The 22530-nt window shown below is 40.7% G+C and overlaps 1 protein-coding gene across 3 annotated transcripts in view; it reads right to left on the minus strand.

Moving 5' to 3' along the window:
• igf2bp3 (insulin-like growth factor 2 mRNA binding protein 3) overlaps nucleotides 1-21557 on the minus strand; it is a 33656-nt gene extending 12099 nt beyond the window's left edge. For 2 of the 3 annotated variants that reach the window (XM_084738339.1, XM_084738338.1), the window contains exons 1-6: nucleotides 20760-21552; nucleotides 19767-19827; nucleotides 11834-11882; nucleotides 5432-5483; nucleotides 4157-4220; nucleotides 2397-2675 (exon numbers count right to left, since the gene is read on the minus strand). In XM_084738339.1, coding sequence (XP_084594465.1) covers nucleotides 2397-2675; nucleotides 4157-4220; nucleotides 5432-5483; nucleotides 11834-11882; nucleotides 19767-19827; nucleotides 20760-20934 — 680 coding nt within the window. In that variant the 5' untranslated portion in view covers nucleotides 20935-21552. Of the gene's footprint in view, nucleotides 1-2396; nucleotides 2676-4156; nucleotides 4221-5431; nucleotides 5484-11833; nucleotides 11883-19766; nucleotides 19828-20759 lie in introns of all 3 variants that reach the window. The other variant, XM_084738337.1, reaches the window with a different exon arrangement.
• Nucleotides 21558-22530: the final 973 nt, after the last annotated feature.

Raw genomic sequence — 22530 nt, forward strand, 5'->3', positions numbered from 1 at the left:
TAGAATAAGATTAAAGTAAGCTTATATAGAGGAAGACACATTTAAAAGTAGAATCAAATTACACTGCAGCTGTGGTGCAAGATATGAATAAATAGCTCCAAATTCGACTTAAAATGCAGTGGCATACGGTCTTTTAATCAGGGCTTAAGACTTCTGAGAGTTTGAGCAGACCTCAGGTTTTCTGGGAGTTCAATCCAGATATGTGGTGCATAGAAAGGGAATACTGCTTCTCCATGTTTAGTTTTGACACTTTGGACGGTAAGCAGACGTGTCCCTGAGAGGTCTGGATGATTCATAACCTAGCCGGTCAGAAATGTATTTTGCCCCAAAACCATTCAGTGCTTGATTAACCAACAGCAGAATTTTTAAGTCAGTATTTTGGATCACATCAGGCCAGTTCTCAGTTGTCTGCACTGGCTTTACGCGAGTTACTTTCCTCGTCTTTCTGAGCAGCGGCGTTCTGAATCAGCCGCAGCTGTTTATCAAAGTTCTTCTACATCCCGGTGAGACCGAAGTTCTTTAATTCTTAATATATTCTCAAGGTGATCGTAGGCAGCACGCCTGAATTTCATCATTTTAGGGGCGAGGACACTAGGCCTTTGGTGCTGTCAAGGGTACGAAGGGCATGTAAATAATGAATTTGACTCAAGGATTTTAGCTTTATTCAATTTTTCCTAATTTGTAAATGCTAAAGAAATAATGAATTAGTCTCTGGCTTAGTAACCAGTAATTAGTTAACCTTAGTAATTAGTTCAATAAAGTTTCTCATGATAATAACATCTTTTTTTCATCACATTGGCAGGAATGGGCTTCTATAGAGAGAGGGCGCATGCACACCATCATAATGAAAATACAGACATTTGAGATGACTCCAGTCTGCAGTGTAAACCACAGATTTGTAGAGTACCATTAGGCTTCACGATCAAAGTTTATAATCACACCAACACATGCTGCCTTTGTGCTCATGCACACGAGCACTTTCTCGCCGTCTGCTCCTCTCACACTTAAAATCAGCCCGGTGATTTTTCAGCGGTTCATATCAGGCTTGAAACCTAACCCGCCACCTAGCATGTGCACAGAGTTTCACTCAATCAGATGCCCAATGAGATCTCAAATGACACTAAAAGCCATATTAACAGGAAAGAGGAAGATGAGGAAATTGCAAAATCATCTGGAGCTGTGTGGTATATAATTTTTTGACAGGCCTAAGGCCAAATGGAGGCAAGCCCATGGCTGTCATGGCCTTTGTGAAAATCCTGCCCTGTTGGGCAGATAACTCTTGTGGATATTTAATTTTACATCTCAGTCCATGGCTACACCAAGATTTCTTGCTTGATTTGTGGTGTTGGACATTAGCAACTGAAGCCAAGTACTGACTTTGAAATTGTTCTTGTTTAATTGAAGAAATGTTTGCGCATCAAATCATTGATTTGTTGAATACACGACATAATCACCTGATGGTTTTGTTACATAAATCTGTGTCCTCTGCATTATTATGGTAAGAGATTGATGTTTTCCATAATCTGTGCTAGCGGGAGCCTGTAGATGTTTAACAAATAGACAGAAAATAGTCCCTTTTCTGCAAATAGGAGTCAAACCATCTTAGCTTTATGCTACGAAGTCCCACACAGTTTTCCAGCCTGTCTTGTAAATACGTTGTGGTCGGCCGTGTCAAATGCGGCAATGAGATCTGATTTAATCAACTATCACTGAAATGTTTCCACCATTTGTGTTAAAATGGGTCTCATTCAAGACTTTAACAAGAGCAGTCTCTGTGCGGCTGGAATCTAGACTACAATATGTCAAAACAACTGCTTAGGGCCGAGAGAGTCTTAAGCTTCAAAAACAGCCTTTTCAGTGATTTTAGCAAATCAGGTTTGGTATGGGGTAATAATTGTTCATTAAATGACTTAACTGCAGTTTTCAGAGAGTAGTGTTGACTATTTACAGAAGATCTGATGACATGCAATTAAAAATATTTCAGTCAAGGTGGCAAAAGCACGATTTCAAATGTTGCAAATTCTCCTCCAAGGTTTTACGGTTTATAGGATCAAACTGTCAGTGAAGCAGGAGATATATTCATTTCATGATTTAATGGATTTTATTATTGGAATTAGTTTGTCAGTTAAGGCACAAGGACTTTTGTATTTCTCAGTTTTATATTATTAAAAAAGCAAAGGTCTCTATAGATGTCATTATGAACCTGGAAATGTGTTATTCCTGCCAGTGTTCAACTTTTCACTTTTTTTTTTTTTTTTTACCATTGTTGTAGCTCTCCGTGGTGCTTTTATTCTTACCAGAGACAACCTTTACCTTAGTGGAAGGAAAGAGGATTTAAAAAAAAACCCAAAACAAAACTCAATGTTCAGCTTAACTCCTGACCTCTGTGTACGTACTTTGAGTGGGTCTGTTTGGTGATGTTGCGGATAGTGGCGCCCTCCTTGCCAATAATTGCCCCTACAAACTGTGTGGGAACCAGCATGCGCAGCGGGATGTCTGACTGCACTTTGGGCCGGGCGCCCAGACCTGGAGAGCTGGAACGAGGGGGTCCGCGGGCATTAAAGCCTCTCCTGCCCCCTGCTGAAGGACCCTCTGGGGCAGCTGTCTCATCTGGGATATAGGAAACTTTCAAGGCATAGTTCTCCATCATAGATCCATTCAGCTTCTCCATCGCCCTGGGAGAGCATAAAGAGATGTCAGTCAGATGTCAGCACAGAAAGACTTGGCGTGAAATGCTCTGATTGGATCAACTGCCAAACAAATTTCTGTTGAGGCAATCAAGATAAAGCTTCTTGCTTGGTTTCTCTCCCATCTCCTCATCAATGGGAGAACCCAAGAAGTAGGGGCGAGGACCTCTTGGCACCTCATGATTAGATTCAATTCTAAATCAGAGAGCTACGATTAGGGCTGCAACTAACAATTATTTTCATTATTGAATAATCTGTGGATATTTTTTCAAATGGTTAGTTGTTTGATCTATAAAATGTCAGAAAATCAGAAACACTGATAGACATTTTTTACCAAAAGTCCTGTCTTGTTTTGGCCATGAACCAAAGATATTCTCTTTAATGTCCTAGAGGACTCAAAAAAACCCGGAAAATACTCACATATAAGAAGCTGGAATCAGAGAATTTTGCAGTTTACTCAAATTGATTAATCGATTTATAAAATACTTGGTGATTAACTTAATCGCTTCATTTTTCCAACTCTAGATAGGATGCCATTATAAATTTAATTGATGCATTAAAATTTAAGCTTTTACGTCAGGGGATGCCAGACAGACTGTATCCGTCTGCAGTCGCTTACGTTCAGCCATCCTCACCAAAACTCAAGAAGCAGTCCGCTTACACAGGAGGTACATGTTTACGTCATTACATTTCACCATCCAATTGATTCAGCCATAAGAAACAATCACACAGCCCATCGTGCAAAATGGTCACATGCAACCATGATGGGTTTCAAGTTTGACGTTCATGAAACAATTCATAATCTTTCAAGAAAGAATGACGATGCATCTAAGAATCTTTTATTTCCTCCAACCCTACCAAGCAGTGAGGACATTAAGACAGAATCAAGATGCTTCAGTCCAAATTGATACAATTCATGTCTCAAATAATGGACACAAAGAGGTTAAGATCTCACAAGGGCAGTGACCAAACATCACTTCTCATCAGTTACAAAATATTTACTCCAGCCTCGAGACAGCATTCATACCTAAGACATGTCACCTTCATCTGGCTCAAGGATTTACTTTTGTGGGGAACAAGCAATTATGCCTCGAGACTCCTACAACCACTCGTGCAGAGAGCAACAATGTAGTATGATTCATGTACACCAGGGGGCACCAGATGGCTAATTTAACCCCCCTCCCTCTCCAACACACACATACACTCCCCCTCCTCCCCATCATCATTGTATGTCAAATTAAACTAGACTGGCTTTTGGAAGGAGGAAATCAGGTGCAGTGTAAGAACACTAGACAGAGGAAGTTGACGTGATTTGCACCAGAGAATGCTGGGTAAAGTGAAAAACTTCAGCAGATCCACGTCAAAGACATCACGACAGATGAGCTGGAGGTTAATGATGTGAATATACTGTGTGCGCGTGTGTCTGTGCGTGTGTGTGTGTGTGTGTGTGTGTGTGTGTGTGTACTCACAGCCTGGCCTGGTCCTTGGTTGCATATCGAACGTTGACTACCGCAGTCTCTGTGTCAGTGTTTACTGTGGGAGAGCACACAGCACAGTCAATTCACTCACGTTCAGTGACAGTGAACCACGTTTCTAAACAGTTTTCAAAGTCAAATTCAAGCACTTTAAGAATTTTCAAGGTGCATTTTCAAGCTTTCCCAGCACTTCGCAGTTGAGCGTAATCACATATTTATGGATATATACACTCAAAATTCTTAGTTCACTTCTTAAATACATTAAATCAGAGGTTCTTGTGATATAAACAGACAAAACTGTTTTCATGACAGGATTCCTCAGATGGGGGAAAATTAAGGAATACACAACAAAGTTTCATGTTTCAAAACGCATCCGGTCCAAGTAGACTTGGCGACCTGGCCGAGCCAATATCCAACTTATTTTATTTCTTTATTTAAAAGCAAACTATTTAGTCAGGTATCAATTTAGTATGAAAGTAATGTAATAACAATTTCAAAACGTTTCAAGCTCTTTATCCAAAATCAAAGCACTTTATCCAAGACCTTGAAACACTACATTTATTTTAAAAAATACAATAATAAAAAAAATCTAAAGTCTAAATGAACCCTGTACCACTGTGGGCTACTTCTACATGGTTTAACAATAACAATTACCTTACCTTCTAACTGCTGCCAGGGTTCAACATTAATGTTTTTCAGACACCCATTTTCAGTAAGTTAATTTTTATTTGGCACTATATAAATAGTTTCATTTGTTGTTTGACCGCCGCTAATAAAGACTACAGTTAAATATCATGTTTAATCTAGGGTGCAATGTCTATAAAATGTCAAAAAACAGTTATTTTTGTCCCAGTTTCTCAAAATCCAAGGTGATGTCTTGTTTTGTCATTCAAAAATCCACAGATATTCAGTTTAATATGACAATAAAGAAAAGCTGGAAATCTGGACATTTGGAAGACTGAAAACAGTATTTTCTACAATTTTTCAAGAAAAAAAAAAATACTTAAACCATTAATGGATCATCAAAATAGTTAAGAGTTGCTAGATTTACTGGCACAAAATGGCATTTTACTTGCTCTGCGCCAGAGGTCAATCCTTATTGTTGTGCCCTGACTGCTATGATGCAATAATGTTTTTCTATTATTTACAAAATTGTACAGTCGTAATACAAAAAACACACAAGTTCTGCATGCAGTAAAGGTGTGCGTTGAAGCAAAATATACATTTTGAGCATATCACAACCCCAAGTTTAAACAAGTGTGTATTTACCTTGTTCACAGCTGTCTACTGTACCATACTGAGCGAGCATACTATCCAAAACCTGAAAGAAAAGAGAAAGAAAAGCCATGATTACTCAGACTTTTGGAGGCTTTGACCAGAACCTCTTAGTGAGCAGAAGCTATCTATGGGAACCAGCCCAAGCTCACTGCAAGGACACACTCCATTAATTCTGAACCCCAGAGTTCAATGTTGAGTTACGTGGATAAATTTGCTGCCTTCTTGTAAAAGCCCGTCTACCTCAAATTATGACTCTCCCTTAGGGCACTCGCATGCAGCTCCAGGTGCTGGGTGGGTTTTATAACATTTTAAAAAGTCTTTATTTCGAAAGGTACCGTAGAATTTGTTGCACAAACATTTCTAAAAAAATAAAATGGTGAACTCATAAGCAGCCCGCTATTCATCCAACAATACACAGGGAATTTTCAAAAAAAAGATTAATCATTTCAGGGTTTCTATAATTTGTCCAAGGTCAAACTCAAGCACTTTTAAGGTGCATTTTCAAGCTTTTCCAGCACCTTAAACCTATGGTAAATGGCATTGATATACATATATTCAAATTATTATTTCACTGCTTGATCACATTCAGACATTTTTGTGCCATTAACCAAAATTATTTTTCAAGGGGTGATAATTTAATGAAAACAACAAAGCTTCAAAATGCAACACCTGTCTAGAAGTAGACATGTCATCCTATATAACCTTCTGAACTCATGTCTGATTTATTTTTTGTCTTTAAAGAAAACTATTCAGTCAGGTAGCAACTGCTGAAAGTAATGCTGACACAATTTCAAGCTCTTTAATCAGGCCTTGAAAATGCCACAATAGATTCAAGTTTTAAGGATTTCCAGCACCTGTAAGAGTCCTGCCCCACCGTGGGACACTTTTACATTAAATAATTATTAAACATTTCTAAACATTAACTACTTTTGAAATACTACCAGGGTTCAACGTGGTTGTTTTTTTCAGAAAGCACTTCATCAGAAATCCAATCACTTTTTAATCCTTGAAAACACTACATTACAGTATTCAAGAATTTCCAGCACCTATGTGAACCCTCTCATGTCAGAAAAACGTATAAAGCCATGGCTGCTTCTACTTCTTAGACATGTATTTTTTAATGCTGGTAAACATTTGAAAAATTCCAGCATGTTGGGATCATACATATAAAAAAAAAAGTTTTATTAGAAAATGAGTCCAAGAGAAAGCCACACCATGCTGGCCACCTGCCCAAATCTGGACACCACAGGATTTCAATTCATAGATGTGATCAAATGTGGGCGAGAGGGGGAGCGAGGGTTCTAAGCTAAGCTAAGACATCCGACCATGCTCAGTCGAACACAAGGCCACACCCCCAAGAGCTCAACCCCACTTTCTAGCCAAGAAGAGTGCGTCCCTGCCCCCCCCACTCCACCAACCCACCAACCAAGCAACCTCCCGCCTCCCTGCCATCTCCACTCCCCATCATTGGCTGCTCCTGCTCTGATATGAGTTCCCTGAAGCCAAAGAGTTGCCGGCTGCTGGCTGGATACTCTGCCTGTCGGTCTACTACAGCTGACCAATGGGAATCCAGGCCATTCAGGAAAGGGTGGGGTACATTCCAGCAGGAAGCGGTGGCTGGGGGAGGGGTGCGAGTTCATGCTACACATTCTGTGAATCGGCGCACATGGAAGGGAAGGGGAAACCGTTCAGGCCCACCCACCCACTACAGCTTGTGAACACGCCACTACTCTCGCCGCTATTCTTTCGCTGGAGGGCTACACACACTATGACCCATTATCTTATCTACCTGATAAGATACATACAAGGCCTTTGCATCAAAAGATCCCTCTCTATTCTCTTCCTCCATTCTTCCAACCCCTCCCCCCCTCCTCTGAGGGGGGAGAAACCTCCATGTCACCTTTTGAGAAAGCAAACAGCTTGCTCGCTACATACTAGGAACATGGGAGGATCTGGAGCTGCAGTTGAGGGACATGCGTAGGCAAAGCGAGCCCACCATTACAAAACGCTGAGCCTGTCCGTAGCCATTTGATCACACTGAGTGAATCAGGCTGAAATCTAAAGCCATGTATTAACCTTACAAACTCACAATCTAGAGTAAGACTGAACAATAGTGCAATTTAACAAGACAATTCTGATTGAGGTTTCACACAGTCTTTATGAAGCAGAAAATTAAATTGAACAACACTACAAGCACACGCCATCAGAGCTAAACCTCTGCAGAGGAGGGAAAAAAAAAAAGGTCACCTAAAGCTGCGTTACTGGCACATGAGAATCCATATGGAAGTGAACGGTGGGATCTGGAGATTGACAAATAATTTCTGAAAAAAGCTTCAGTAAAATTTGTCAACCAACTTATTAAACTAAAAGGTAAATTTACGTGTGACCAGCAGATCAGGACGTAATCAAAGCAGAACGCCTGTGAAAGGTTTTAAATTAAATGCTTATCACATGCAGAGAAAGAAAGACATACAATGCACGGACACACACACACACACACACACACAGACGGACAGACACACACACACGACTGTTGCTCAACACTTTTTTTCACTAATCAGCCAGTGGCCTTGAAATCTGACCATGTTACAACTCGCCATTTCTACTGATATTCATTTTTACCCGTTTCTGCCCTTTAACCCTTTATGAAAAAAAAAAACATAACAAAACACGTGGATTATATTTGACAAAAAAAGAAAATCTGACCTTGAGCATTAGTTTTACTGCCTCAACTCTGAATCTTCTGTGGAAAGGTTTACATTAAAACCATCCAGTGAACTCATCTGAGCTCCACTTCTGCAGCTGAGGACAGTTTTGAATGATCAATTCAAACATGGTTTTCGGAAGAATTTGTCACAGAAAATTTGTGGGTGTATTTTTGTATACCAAAAGGTTCACTTCAGACGTAATCCACAATCAAGACAAATAATTCCTGCAGTTTAAAAGTCACCTGAGTTGGAACGGTTGTGTGTGCACAGGATGTGTGGAAAGGGTTTAAGAATTTTGATTATAGATTTTTCTCTTAATGTGGGACCAATATCTAAGCTGTTTGAACGTGGTAGCAGGCAACAGAATAAAAGCACGTTTCAGGTTTATTTTCCTGCATCACATTAAATTGATTAAATACATTTGATAGTTTCTACTCTATTGTGTCAGCAGTATAAAGCAAGTTGAGGTGTAGTTGGAGGTGGCGTTTATGGATTGTGTGACAAATTAACCATAACAACACTGCACGATATCTCCTGACACCATAATCTACTTACATAATATTTAAAGATACAGAATCTCTACAGGCTCCAAGTTTAATAAGCAGGACTGAAACTAACAATTATTTTCATCACGGTGAAAAGTGTCAACCATAAAGCCCAAGGTGACACCCTCAAATGTCTTGTTGTTTACATAACCCACAGATATTCAGTTTAGTGTCATAGGAGGAAAGAATCCAGAAAATGTATATTTAAGAAGCAGGAATCAGATCTTTGACATTTTTTCTCAAAGAATGACTCAAAATGATTAAAAGTTGACACTAGAGCCGAAATGATTAGTCGATTCATAGATTTGTCAGGTGTCAGGAGTATTAAGTAAAGCTGAGGTGCAGTCTGTGGTGGCATTTTTGAATGGGTTACAAATTATCCATAAAAATGCTGTATAATATTTTTCTCAGACACCACACACTATGTACTTAAATTAAGAAAATTAGATCTCTTATAGACTTAAATCTTAAGTTAAACTTAATATGCCTCAAACATTTAGTAAATGTTTCTTGCATGGCCAGAATCTCGTATTGTATTAAATTGCACTGGTGTCAATTCTACGTTTTTTTCCAACCCTCAACATGTCAAGGAAACACCGCAGCTGCAACAAGTGATCTATTAGTCATCAACTATTAAACACCAACAATTTTGATACTGGATTAATCAGTTGGAGTAATTTCTTAAGAAACAAAAAAACAAAATTCTCTGACTCCAGCTTTTAAAATGTGGATATTTTTCTGGTTTCTTTACTCTTCTGTGATGGTAAACAGAATATCTTCTGGTTGTCAACAAAACAATTTCAAAGAAAAAAGTCAATTCACACGCACACTTATCACCTCTGTATTGATTTATTTAAAAAGTTCCAACGTTTCAGTCACAAGAACCTTTCTCAAGACATTGCAATCATAAAATGACATTGTGCTGAAATACACCCCATAATTTTAAATAAATCAATGCAGTGGCGATAAGTGTGTGCTGGAATTGACTTTTTTCTTTGACATGGATTTTTTTTTTGGGAGCTTTGATTCCCTGAACCACAAAAAGAGACCAGTGGTGTGCCTATTGCCTTCTACTCATCTGGTGAACAAAACAAGACATTTGAGGATGTCATTTTGGACACAAACAGTGACCAACATGTTTCACCATTTTATGACATTTTACAGATTAATCGACAATGAAAGTAATTGTTGGTAGCAACCATGACTAAACAAGTGTATCTCTAATAAATTATATATTCTAATTAAATTATAATCATTTCATTCACTCAGTGTGTATAGGATAGTTGCTACCCTGGTAGCAAATAATGGGGATCATATTTACAGTAAACATACAAGCTTCAACAAAGTCCTGAATAAATTGGCTTTCAAAAAAAAAAAAATATATATATATATATATATATTCTATAAACTATATAAGGTTTGCACATGCGAGTTGGCCGGGGGGCCACCTCAAAGCCATGAAAGTTTCACAGCCCCTCAGACAATACACGTGGTTTATTTTTATTACATTTCCAAATGAGTTTTTGCAAAAAAAAACACATGGTGTGAAAAGCCATTCACTCTCAAACTAGCACATGTGATCAGTGCTGAAAGACACCATGACAGAACAATTCAGTCACGTTCCCCATTGAAGCATATCAGATCCTGTGTAGGCCATGAATCAAATCAAAAGCAAGCTTTTTAGAAAATGCTTTAAAAACATATCTAGTTGGTAGTAGGGGTGTCACAATTTCGATATTACCACAAAATTTAAGCTTTCAATAATCAAAATCAAAGGCAGAAAGCACAATTCTCCTACAATCATTTTTTTCAACCTTCACCTACTTGTGGACTTGTGTCTATAGAAAAAAAAAACAAGCAAAAACTTCAAAGACGAGAAAGTGTAGTTTATGGCCATTCTATCACACTTGATACCATACAGCAGTGGTTCCCAAACTTCTGTTTTCCTGGCATGCTTCAGCCCCCACCCCTAATTATTTGCAATCATTTACAAAATTGGGGAAGCACCTGATAAAAAAAGGATTGAAATAAAGGTCAGAATGATAGCATCAGCAACCCCTTCTTTTTATTTTCCCTACATATATCATATTCATTTAACTTTGTTTAACTTCAGTATTTCTCTGCTGGTTATCCACCCCTCCCTGCAGCATCTCTGCACCCCTCCAGGGGGGTCCACCCCCCAAGTTTGTGAACCACTGCCAAAGAGGCTCTTTTTTATAGAAGAATCTAAAAATGTCCTGTCAGAGCATAAAACCAGTGATCTGTTGATCATTACTTGTCAAAACTCAATAGTCTAACAATGGCATAACTCTCAGAGGAAAATAAAATAATGTTTAAATTGTAAAATCAAATCTTGATCTTTAAAAGCCAAAGTCAAATGGAATCATGACTTTGGAGAAATGTGACACACGTAGTAGAGGTGTCAACATTTCAAAATTGTTGAAAAATCAAAATGAGATTTCAATAATCTGAAAGCAAAGACAGAATGTGCAACTTTGTATTTTTCTTTTTGCAACGCTCACCTATGTGTCTGAAAGGAAAAACTCCACTTCAACGACGACAAAGTGTAGCTTACTGATTGTTCCTCCATAGTCTAACAATGGTATAGCCGTCACTGCTAGAGAAAAATGTCTAAATCGAAAAATTGTATTGCGACCATAAAATTGAATCGTGACACCCCTACTAGGAAGGCAAGACATGTCGCCACATAATGCTCGAAAAGACCATGTAACTATTTAAACTTTTCCTCATGTGTGACCGTCCCACGTCAACCTGCAGATCCTACTTTCATGAAATCTTGTTCACCAATGTCTTTGTTCAGTCAACCACGACCATCTATCCTGGCTTCTCCAAATCTGCTGTGCAGCTAAATTTGTACAAATTCAACCTTACAATCTTCACAATCATATTTCCAGTGGTATTTGCAATCATTTCTGCTCTACCAATCACTGTTCCGCCCACTGGTCGATGCGTTAACACCGGTCTGAGCTGCAGCCTTGTTCAAACGAATCATCAAGCACCCGCTCAATTGAAACCCAAAAGGGAGGCAAGGTGACTCTAGAGGCCACTAAATGAGAGCCCAGTTGGGCTGCCCGATGGTGCCCCGCCCTGGAAGCAGTTAGCAGCCTGTTAGCACTCACCTCCCACTGCATGTGAGGCGGGATGTTCCTGATCTGCAGCTTACAGCTCCTGGAGAGAGAACAAGGGAGGAAGAAGAGGGTGGGGGATGGATAAAGGAGGAAGGAGGAGGGAGGGAAAAGAAATTGATGAAGGTAGATGGGGAGAAGAGGGGGAGAAAGACAGTTAGTAACCGACAATACCAAGGACACAATGATACAAATGACAGTTTAAAAAAAAAACAAAACCAAAAAAACAGCAGGTCTTTATTCTCTCTGCCATCAGGGTGGAGAAGCTGCGGATATGACTTCTGCTTTAATTCCATTCCCAACCCAGCAGGTGCACTGAGGCACCCTGAGTGAAACGTGGGAGGAAGTGATGGAGAAAAAGCGGGCAAAGGGGTGATTTGGAATCACCACTGGGCGGCCTAAATTGAGTTGAGGGTGCTCAAAATTAAAATGCATCTAAAAAACGTACCACGCCCTTTGTCCCACATCACCAATTGTGCCACAGAGGAGCGCAAAGAATGAGATATGGATGAGAACCAGAACACATGAAAAAAAAGAGACTGAAAAGGCCACAATACACCATCAGAACGTCTTGTCTACACTCTTTGAGTCAAGCATGTGCCCTGTAGCATTGCATCATGAGGATTCAACCACTGCAAGAATCAAGCCCACTCTTTACAACCAAAATAGACACTTATCCAGGAGCATCCAGCTGTTGTATCCCAAAAAAAAAAAAGAGGGGGCACAGGGGGGAGGGGGTGCAGGTGTCATACAGAAACCAAAGGGAATCTCCGTTGACCACGTCACACTAAATGGGGAAAGAACCAAAATTGCGTGCTTGTTCGTGGAGAGTGTGCACACAAGCAGAAGCAAGTGGAGACGAGCAGTTTACAATGGTGCTGCTGTGCTCCGTCACTAGAAACAACCAGGACAGACATCCCCAATTCAGCCGTTTAGCTTGAAGGTTCGCCAATTTAGTAACAGTTTGTGTACAGCAGCGGCACGAGTATGCTGGCGAATGTGTGGTGGAGGTCATGCAGACAATGGAACTTGTGGATCAATGAGTCACAGAGTTTCACAAGTGTTCGCCTGCATGTGGATGTTGTATAAAAGTGTGAGAAGAGTGCAGGGCCACTCCAAAGTCCCCCTGCCTGTTGACACGCACAAACCTAAAGGAACAAAATGTACATATGGCTGGGAGCTCAAGCATGAACACGCGCGCACAATGTGGAAACACAAACCCTGACCCCGACCCATTTCCACACCAGCCTTACACTCACTCTACACATACCTGACACATATGCAGCTAATTTAAAAAGGCACAATATGCAACATTTTCCTAAAAAAATACAATATACAGACCCATACAAACATAGCTTCCAATCATCACACCCATTAGAAGTGTGTAAGTGTTGTGGTCCGTCTATTCCATTATTTTCTCATTTTGCTGCGCTCGGGACGCTTTACCAAACCAAAAACGTCAGTATTTGACGTCCTCAAAATGAGAAACAACTATCTTTTTGCAGCATTTAAGAACAGCTTGGACAAATCAAACTGATTCTAACATTATGTTACACAGTGTGCAAACACCATTTCTTTTTGTGATTGACTATTTGTTGTTTTTGTTTAAAAGGAAGCAAAAGTCATTCATAAAAGTGGCAGACACCATTTTAGAATTTAAGATGTCTAACTTCAATTCAAGTATTTAAAAAAATACTTTCAATCACAAGAAAGAGTCCTCAGCACACAAAATAGGGTATTTTCTCTTTTTTTTTTTTAAATTAACCTGCACACAGTGCTGGCACAGAAAGTCACTGAACACGTCTGCTCTGGCTGCAAGCCAAATTTCAGGCAGTACAATAAGGACTGTTCTTAAGTCTTAAATTTACCCTTAGGTCATTATTTTATAGCTTCAGTACTTTCAATACTATAACAGATAGTCTATCATTTTAAACGTGTTGAAAAGAACCAAAATAAAGACTGTTTTAACAACCTTAGAACATTTTCAGGGTTCAACATTAATGGGTTCATTTCACTTGCGTGCTTGGGCAAGTGGGGCAGAAATGTACTTGCCCAAAGTCAATTATCATTTGCTCCTGTACAAATAATTTTATGTATTAGTGGCTATCAAATAACAACAAAGACTGAATTATGCTTAATGTAGGACTGCAACATTTAAAATGTCTGAAAAACTGGGACGGACATTTTTCACTATTTTGTTAGTCCGAGGTGATGTCTTTATAAATTTCATTCTGTCAGTCTAGCAAGTGAGTTGCCAGATTTGCTTCCCCAACACAGCATCTTACTTGCCCCCGGTAAGCAGGCGAGCTTTGTTGTCGAGTCCCACTTTTTTTTATTTATTTATTTATTTATTTATTTTAATAAGGGAAGCAACAGTCAGTCACAAAAGTGACTGAGTGGCACCAGATTTCTTAACTTCAATGAAATACTAGTAATAAAAAATTAATTAAGAAAAGATAGGCTACCTATTTCGGTATAATGACAGAAAGATGAAAAAAAGGTCGTAGGTACACAAAATAAGATATTTCTCCCATTAAATTAAGCTTGCACACAGTGCTAACACAGAAGAACTCGCTGAACATGTATGGTTTTGCTGCGAGCCAAATTTCAGGCAGTAAAATATAGACTGAACTCAAGTCTTCAATGAACACTTAGATCATTTTTTTTTTTTTAGGCCTTTATCTTTACTACTCTCGATACTATAATTATGAGATTCTGTATCATTTACTCTAAAGTATCAAAAGTACTGATACTTTTGACAAACTTGCAGTATTTTAAGGCTGTGTATTGAAAGAATCTGGTGACACGATGCATGTCATGATACAGGAGTTATGATTCAATATGTTGCCACCACCAAGGTTATATATTGCTATATTTAACCTAATTTTAGGAAAACCGTCATAGTATTCAAATCTGAGTTTAAAAAGTTTACCTTCTTATGCAATCAGAACAGTGTACATAGAGAACACTGGTATTTAGGGGTCAGCGGTTTAAACAACAAAATGAACCTCTGCCACAAATCTTCACAAGATCACGAGACTTTTTTTTTTTTTTTTAATTGAACCAATATCACAAAACATATCGTGACACACACAATCTTTTCTTACACCCCAACACCATTTACCATCTTGTTTAAAAACCAAGAGTGGAAGTAACTAATTAGAAATACTGAAATTACTGTTCAGCATTTTTTGGGGTACTTATACTTTTAGGAGTGTATTTTCAAGTCTGCAGTTTCACTTGTATTTAAGTATGCATTACACTATGTAATCTTAGTTACTTTTAAAATAATAATTGAGTACCAAGTACAATTTGAATTAATATCCAAACTTTTTATCTGCATTTTTGTAGCCAATGAGGCTATCTGATGAATACTGACATACAGACATAAAAATACCCAGAATGCTATAGCCCCTTTGACTGAACGCCTGCTACTCAATGCATTACGCACCAATGTTTAAAAAGGGACTAATGCTGAGAAGTTTAATACTTAATACTTTTCCTTAAGTATTTTTAACAGAAGTACTTTGTTTGTAACTGAGTAGTATTTTAGTAATATGCCAGTGCTTGATTACAGATTTTCAGTACTCTTTCTACTACTGGTAAAAACTATAAGAGTTACACTACACACACACACACACACACACACACACACACACCTCTTGTTGTTTTCCTCAAGCTTCACTGAGCTGTTAAATGGCGTCTAAAATGCAGCTCATCTACTTTCTCCACAGCTAATGACTGTTTTGTAATCTGCTGTGTAGAAGACACCACCTTACAACATGCACCATTTATAAAGTCACTCTTTACACCATGTTCTCAAATGTGAGGGAAAAAAGGTCCAACAAAAGCTAATTTTCAAAAATGCACACACGCACATGTACGCAGTAAAACGTACTGCACATGTGCAGCAAGGGCCACAGTAGTTGAAATTCCTTCAGCTTAGCCACTACGACCGTAATCAAACCTGAAGAGAGGCCCAACAACATATTAAATTTAAGACATTAGAAAACTACTTAATTCTAAATGGGCAAATTGTAAAGAAAATTCCCAAATAACTTCCAAGAGGAATTCCAGCCCTTTCCGGCCCACTGTGCCATTCCTGGCTGATCCGGCCCCCCTCTCCCCCACACGTTCTGTATGCTCTGCATTGCGGTGGGAACGCCAAGCGAAATGTGCAAATGCACAAGCACTTCCAGTCGGATTAACCTATAGCTCCGCACACAGAAGAAGTCAGCCAGGGTATGGGGTGGGGTGGGGGTTGGATGGGTGGGGGGGCGGGGGGGTGGTGGTATACATTCCCTAGTCCCAGCCTTTGATTTGGGGAGGGTTGGGGGGGGTGTGTGTGTGAGTGGGGTGTGGTGTTGGAGGGTGGTGGTGGGGGGCGACTAGCCCTGTTTCAGGCAAGGGTAACAAGGGCCCTCTCTGCCCTGTGGGGGTGGGGCCCTGTTGCCATGGACACGGACAAGTCCACTGACAGGAACATGTAGAGCGGGGGTTAAAAGTGGGAGGGGGAGGGAAGGAGGGGAGGGCCAGGAGTGACTGGGGTTGGCTCCGTCATGTGATGGCCAGGAGGAGGCCAGGCTCCTTATTTACTTTTAAAAAAATACTCTACATGTTCTCCCCTGTCTTTCACCCCTCAGCTGAGCACCTATGGCCCTGCACCGTCAACACACAAGTGGGTGTAGAGACACGTATGCAGGCAGCATGACGCTGCACCATACCTGCATTCGTCTCCATTTCTTAGTCATCACCCTTACTGAAGCAATCTATGTCAACACCATCAGGACGGGGACGATGTGGGACAGTCCAGGATCTGTGCTCAACGCCCATCCACAGCCATTGACTACTCAGTATGCAGAGGTTCTGAATGACTGGTTTCCGCTGCCCTTTCACAGGCCTTATATGCACACTGTGCACCCAATAAGCTAGGTTCAACACTTTGGATAGATTGGTTTGGAATTCCCTCAGAGAATTCCAATGAGCTGAATATCAACAGTTAGAAATGACTCAACACCTCTCACTCCACACCATTTACACTTTTAGGTCCACATTTCCTGAACCACACTGGAAATATATTTTATGTATATTTTAAAAAAGAGAAAGCAAAACTACAATGAGATTCTGATTTGAGCGTAGGAGGGAGAGTAAAGGAACCTTTGCCTGCAGTCTGCGTAAAACAAGGGGCCACATTCATAATTCTCTGGCACCCCAAGTCTCTGTCCCAAATCCCATTTTTTTTGCAGGTGGGGCCCCACAGTGACCCTGTGACCCAGAATTCTTGTAATAAGAGCCAGGAGCCATTTCTACAAACAGAAGTGATACGATCTACACTATTGTCTAAATATATAGATGTTCTGTAATTTTCTTTTTCATTATTTTCAGAAAGAAAGTCGAGGGTGGGAACTTGACGCTACTAAGAATAATTGCAACACTATGTACACACATGCTGTAAAATAAGTCAAAGTTGTGCACATGTTTTAACGTCCGTTTCCCTCTCACTCTCCAACACACACACACACACACACACACACTCTTGGGGCCACCCCTCCTATAGCTATGCCTTTTTCTCTCCTTCTGCACATGTGACTAAGCGAGTATGTGCATGTGAGGAAGGGCAAGCTACATTTATTGTTTATTTTATCCATAACCCGAGCATAATGTGACACAGGAAGTCAAGTCAGAGTTTTGCGCAATAAATACACTTCTGCAACTCAGTTTGTTTTATAATTAAGAGTCAAATTAAATATTTGGAATCAAATTTTTAAAAACTGCTCAATTAGTAACTGTTAGCATAAATATATTTTATGTGGCCCAGTTGCACTAGCAAGCAATCTAATACACTTTTGTATAAAGCTCAGTCAAAAGTGAAAATATAATAGCTATTTTAAACATGTAAGTCAATTGTGGAAAATAATCCAGTTTTAAATGTAATGTAAATACACCTGTAAGCTTCTGATTAATGCTTGGTTTCTTATTGTACAATTTACACTCAGAGTAAAATTAATAAATAAACAAAAGCACAAGATATTGTCAAGAATGTGTGGGTGTCCTCTTTAAATGCCAGATAAAAAAATAAAAATAAGAAGCCAAGCACAAAACGTTTTCAGAAGTCAGGCAAAGTGAAATGTAAATCTCCATAAGATTACTGAAAGGTTTCATCACTATAAAAAGAATACAATGCATCTTGTGGGCAAGATGCTTTCAATTAAACTGAATTTTGTTGTGTTGCATTATTAAATACTGTATATTTTCAGGAGTCACTATTAAACGCAGCACATGTTTCGCTAATGCACTGGAGATCATTTTTGGGGGGGTCTTTTGACCACAACTATGACAAATTCAGAGGAATGCACATCAAAATATTGATTACATGACGTATTTTGGCCAACGTGAAACAACACACACCATAGCATGTCACCCCATGCCGTTCTACCGTTATGAGTCCCAAACTGAAGCCACCACACCTTGATGTGTGTCTGCTATAGCACTTCCCCTTCCTGATGGGTTCAAAGGTTAAGCCCTGGTGATTGGCCGAGCCCCCGGTTGATATTTGCAGGTTGGAATGCAAAGAGGGGCCCCAGTGTACAAGTGTGTGTTGTGTGTCTATACTCAGAATACTGTTCCCATTGACTCCTGCTATGTTCCATGCTGTAAAGGGAGGGCACGTTTTTACTTTTTTGAAGTGTGGCTGAAACTCGACTCTGTTTGCTGCCATAGCCAGCAAAGCAGGGCTGCACCAAAAAGACAGAGCAACGTCACCAGTTTTCAGGAAAAATTTGGGAGGAAGGTCTCAAAGATTTTGACGCAAAATTCCCCACGTAGTGGCTCACCTGGTTTATTTATCCAAGCTACAATTTAGACCAGGGAACGCTTGTATGACCTTCAGGTGGAAAATACATTTCACGTCAAGATGTCAGAAATTTCCTGCTTGAGACACAGTCACGTTTAAGCACGTTCTAAATCAATTTAAGCCACGTATTTTAGTTTTACAAGCCTACACGTTTCACTTGATTAAAACGTGGGTTGCTACTTTGCGCAAAACAGCAGATAAAGACACCAAACCATGTATATTGCGTGTAGAAATCCTTACACCAATTACCAAGCAGGAACCATTTTAATTTAAATGAAGAAAACGATTATGAGCGAATTGCGTCACCACCAAAAATACGCACACACTCCAATACGCCTAAAAGACAGTATTTTACGTCCTCAGCACACATTACGCAGACCCTACAGAAAATAATTATGCACACTCTATGGAAAGCGTCCACTGACTGAAATACGACAGCCCAGTCTGGCTACGAGGGGTCTAACTCTGAAACTAAGGTTTTCCGTGACTTGGGCCCCAAACCTCCCATTCCACTCGCGTTTGGGAGTCCATCTCATGCAACAGCAGCACAATGTGCAGAGAGGAGGGCGGAAGCGCAGGGCAGGCAGGGAGAATAACGGGCAGATCCTTCTCAAATGGACGACTCCAACAAGGCCTGTACGCCTCAAATCCAGCCTGCACACTCACATTTCAGCCAGCACACACCACCAGGCTTTAACTAATCGCCCTGAGGTTGGAGCTCAAATAATATCAAGAACTGTACGTACACAAAAAACACAAAGTTGGCGAGAAAATACATAGGCATGTGCTGGTTAAAGCAATATGCACGACGGTTTTAGGAGTCATGGCGAAGAGGAGGGAGTAGTATACCACCATACGCCCCTTTCATTTGACCCCAGAGCATTCAAGGAAAAAAAGACACCCCATTTATAACCAAAATGAAAATACTCCTCACACCACTAAAATAACAAAGCCCAACAGCAATATAAACACATTTTCGGCAAATATCACTTTGTTAAAATAGGCTTCTTGCAGAAAATGGGGGAATTTAAAATAGGACTGGAACCAAGCACTATATAATAAAACTCAACCTACCTTTGACGTTTAGGGACCGAGTAGTCCACTTCGAGAAGTTTCCCACGAAGTTCAACTTTACCTAAAAACACAAAAACACAACTATTAATTTCGTGTGTCTTTTGACCTCCAGAGGCAGGCCTAAATTCTTGATTTAAGACGTGAATTTACGGCCAGTGTTTAGTGCTCATTTTACGCAGGGGTCGTAAAATCTAAACAGGCATATATGTAGCCTTCACATGGATATTTTCAGTGGCATTAGCAACACAAATTGCTGAAAGTGTACGAGCCACCAATAGCACGATACAAAGAGGCAGAAATACGTAAAATTATGCGAGTTTAGCTAAATTGTTACGTGCAGGCTTAACTTTGATAAAAACCAGGAAGCAAAGTGCTTAATATACAAAAGCAAATGATCGTGTGGCTCTGTTAGTTGGCCTACATTTGACCAACACAATTAAACCACCTGGTGTGTCAGCATGGGCGAAATGGCTTCACAATGTAGCGAGTTGTGGACACAGGAGAAAGGCCTTACAGTTTGAAAGCTTGGTAAGAGTGTAAGTTCAAATTGAAACTGGTAAAAAAGGCAGCAACACAACCACGGCCTCTTGCTCCTAATCGTGCCAAAGTGGGCTGTGTGATAGAGCCCCACAATAAGGTTCACTTCACGGCGTCCACACAGCCCGCTGCCTATGCGCCCCACTGCCCTTAACGGTACACAACCTGCGTTAGGAAAGCCTTGGTATTCTCATCCTCATGATTGTGTTTACTCGACCATTTTATCAAGGCACACTCAGTGAAATTACAAGAGCACAATTTCACTCAAAACCCAGGACAGCTATTTGTCTGAGTCCACGGTGTCAAAAGGCCAAGTAAAGGTTGTGTGAGAGAAAGAAATGCTTGGATACACCCCCACCCTACACTAGGGCTCAAGTAAAGGCAATCTTCACACAATTGCAGCAGTTCGTGCGTCTTTCCAAAATGCCACTTTTTTGCCCCCAAATTTCTCCTCACCTGAAAGAACATCGATGGCCCTCATCGCAGTCTTCTCGTCCGGGCAATCCACAAACGCATAGCCAGTTTTGACAAGAAATGGACCACTGTGCGGAATCTTCCACTGCTCAAAGATAGTTTCGAAGTCCTCCTCGCTCGCCTCAGCGCTCACGTTGCCAATGTATAGCTTATTCATGTTCTGCGCCGAAAAGGGACAATCTTTATGCTGAGGGAGAGATAGTTATTCGCTCTCACGGATGTGCAGTGTTTGGAGTAGCCTAAATCGCCTTTACTACTACGGAGTGGCTGTGGCGTGCTTCCCGGTCGTTCAAGCCACAGATAGATTTAAACTGGCAGCCTCACAGTGCGTCTGCTCTCCCTCGCCCCTCTGTCTCTATCGCGCAATAAATAAATGCTCAATTATTAATCTCGTGTCTCCAAACGATGGCGGGCTGGGTGAAAAGGAGGAGAAACTACTTTGTGTCTTCCTCCAAACCCCTTGGCAAAGAGACAGAATGTCACACACGGTAAGGCTGGCGCCCGCCTCTAAGTCTAGAGCCTAGAATAAGAAGAAGAAGAAGGGGGAGAAAAAAATCCTCTTCTATTCCGGCTTTTTTGAATGAGCCACGTGTTCAAACTACAAATCAGCCCACACGTGAGGAATCCCAATTGCTCAATTAAGTGTTTGGGATTGGGGAAAATTGCACGGGAATCTGGGGTGGGGACAGCAGAGGGGAGTGGAGAAAAAAGGAGGGGAAGAGTGGATTGGCGTTGGAAAAAACCTGGCGAGCTATGTGCGTAAAGGGATTCCGTGAGAACCCAGTGTATCTTTACTAGAATCACATTCGTGTGCCTTTCTCTGCAAAGCCTCGATTCTCATTGGTCGGTTGAGGAATAGTAAAACGGCAGTGCGCAGCTCACGCACGCCCATAGCAGGGAGACGCTGATATTGCGGGGGCTTGTGCGCACGGCTGTGCTAAGTGCGCTGTGCTGATGACACAGTAGGAAGAAAAGGGGGTGGGGCCATTCATAAATGATGTTGCACTATATTGTTAAATTGCATATTGAACACATTTAAATTTAAGAATCTTGACTGGGTAGACTGGGTGGGCCCTGCGCAGCTCCTTGGGCCCTTCGCGCAATATGGGACTGACACGTACCACTACTCTTCACATGACGGCATCCATCTTCTCCAACTACAGTGGAGCCATGCCCTCGCTGATCCAAAGTCCAACTGCAGGCCCTACTCGCCCGTGGACACACAAAATGACATTGAAGGGGGTGTCTTTGGGCGAGATGAGTGCCGCCACGCCACTCGTTTCCTCCAACTTACACGCTGTTTGGCACAACAAAGGAAGAAAGCCGTGGCCATGTGGAGTGAATGCACATGGCGAATCCTCCCTGCTATACCTCCGACATGGACTTGCATTTACTGAAAGAGGGAGGGGTCTCCCAACACTGAAGTGCCCCTAGCGTCCCATGTAACGCACAGCCCAGTCCAATCACGTGTGGAATACATGTCTAAAATATTACACAACTGTCAATATGATCTTTTGTAAATCATAGGCGAAGGCCTATAGTTTACGCCGAGGTCAGTCTGCGGAGAATGGCCGTGTTTACAGCATGTATGGGCGCCTGAATCCAAACCTGTTGATGGTACAAAGGTCGATATACTGTTAAAGCACAATTTGTTCAGTTTTTTTAATTACAAGGACTCAAAAATTAAAATTTACACATAGCATTGTGCGTATTGGTAGATCAAATCTGATTTCCTCCCTCCGAATTTCAGGAA

This window comes from Lutjanus erythropterus, chromosome 16, assembly GCF_056507025.1.
Source record: "Lutjanus erythropterus isolate fLutEry1 chromosome 16, fLutEry1.hap2, whole genome shotgun sequence".
Lineage (NCBI taxonomy): Eukaryota > Metazoa > Chordata > Actinopteri > Lutjaniformes > Lutjanidae > Lutjanus > Lutjanus erythropterus.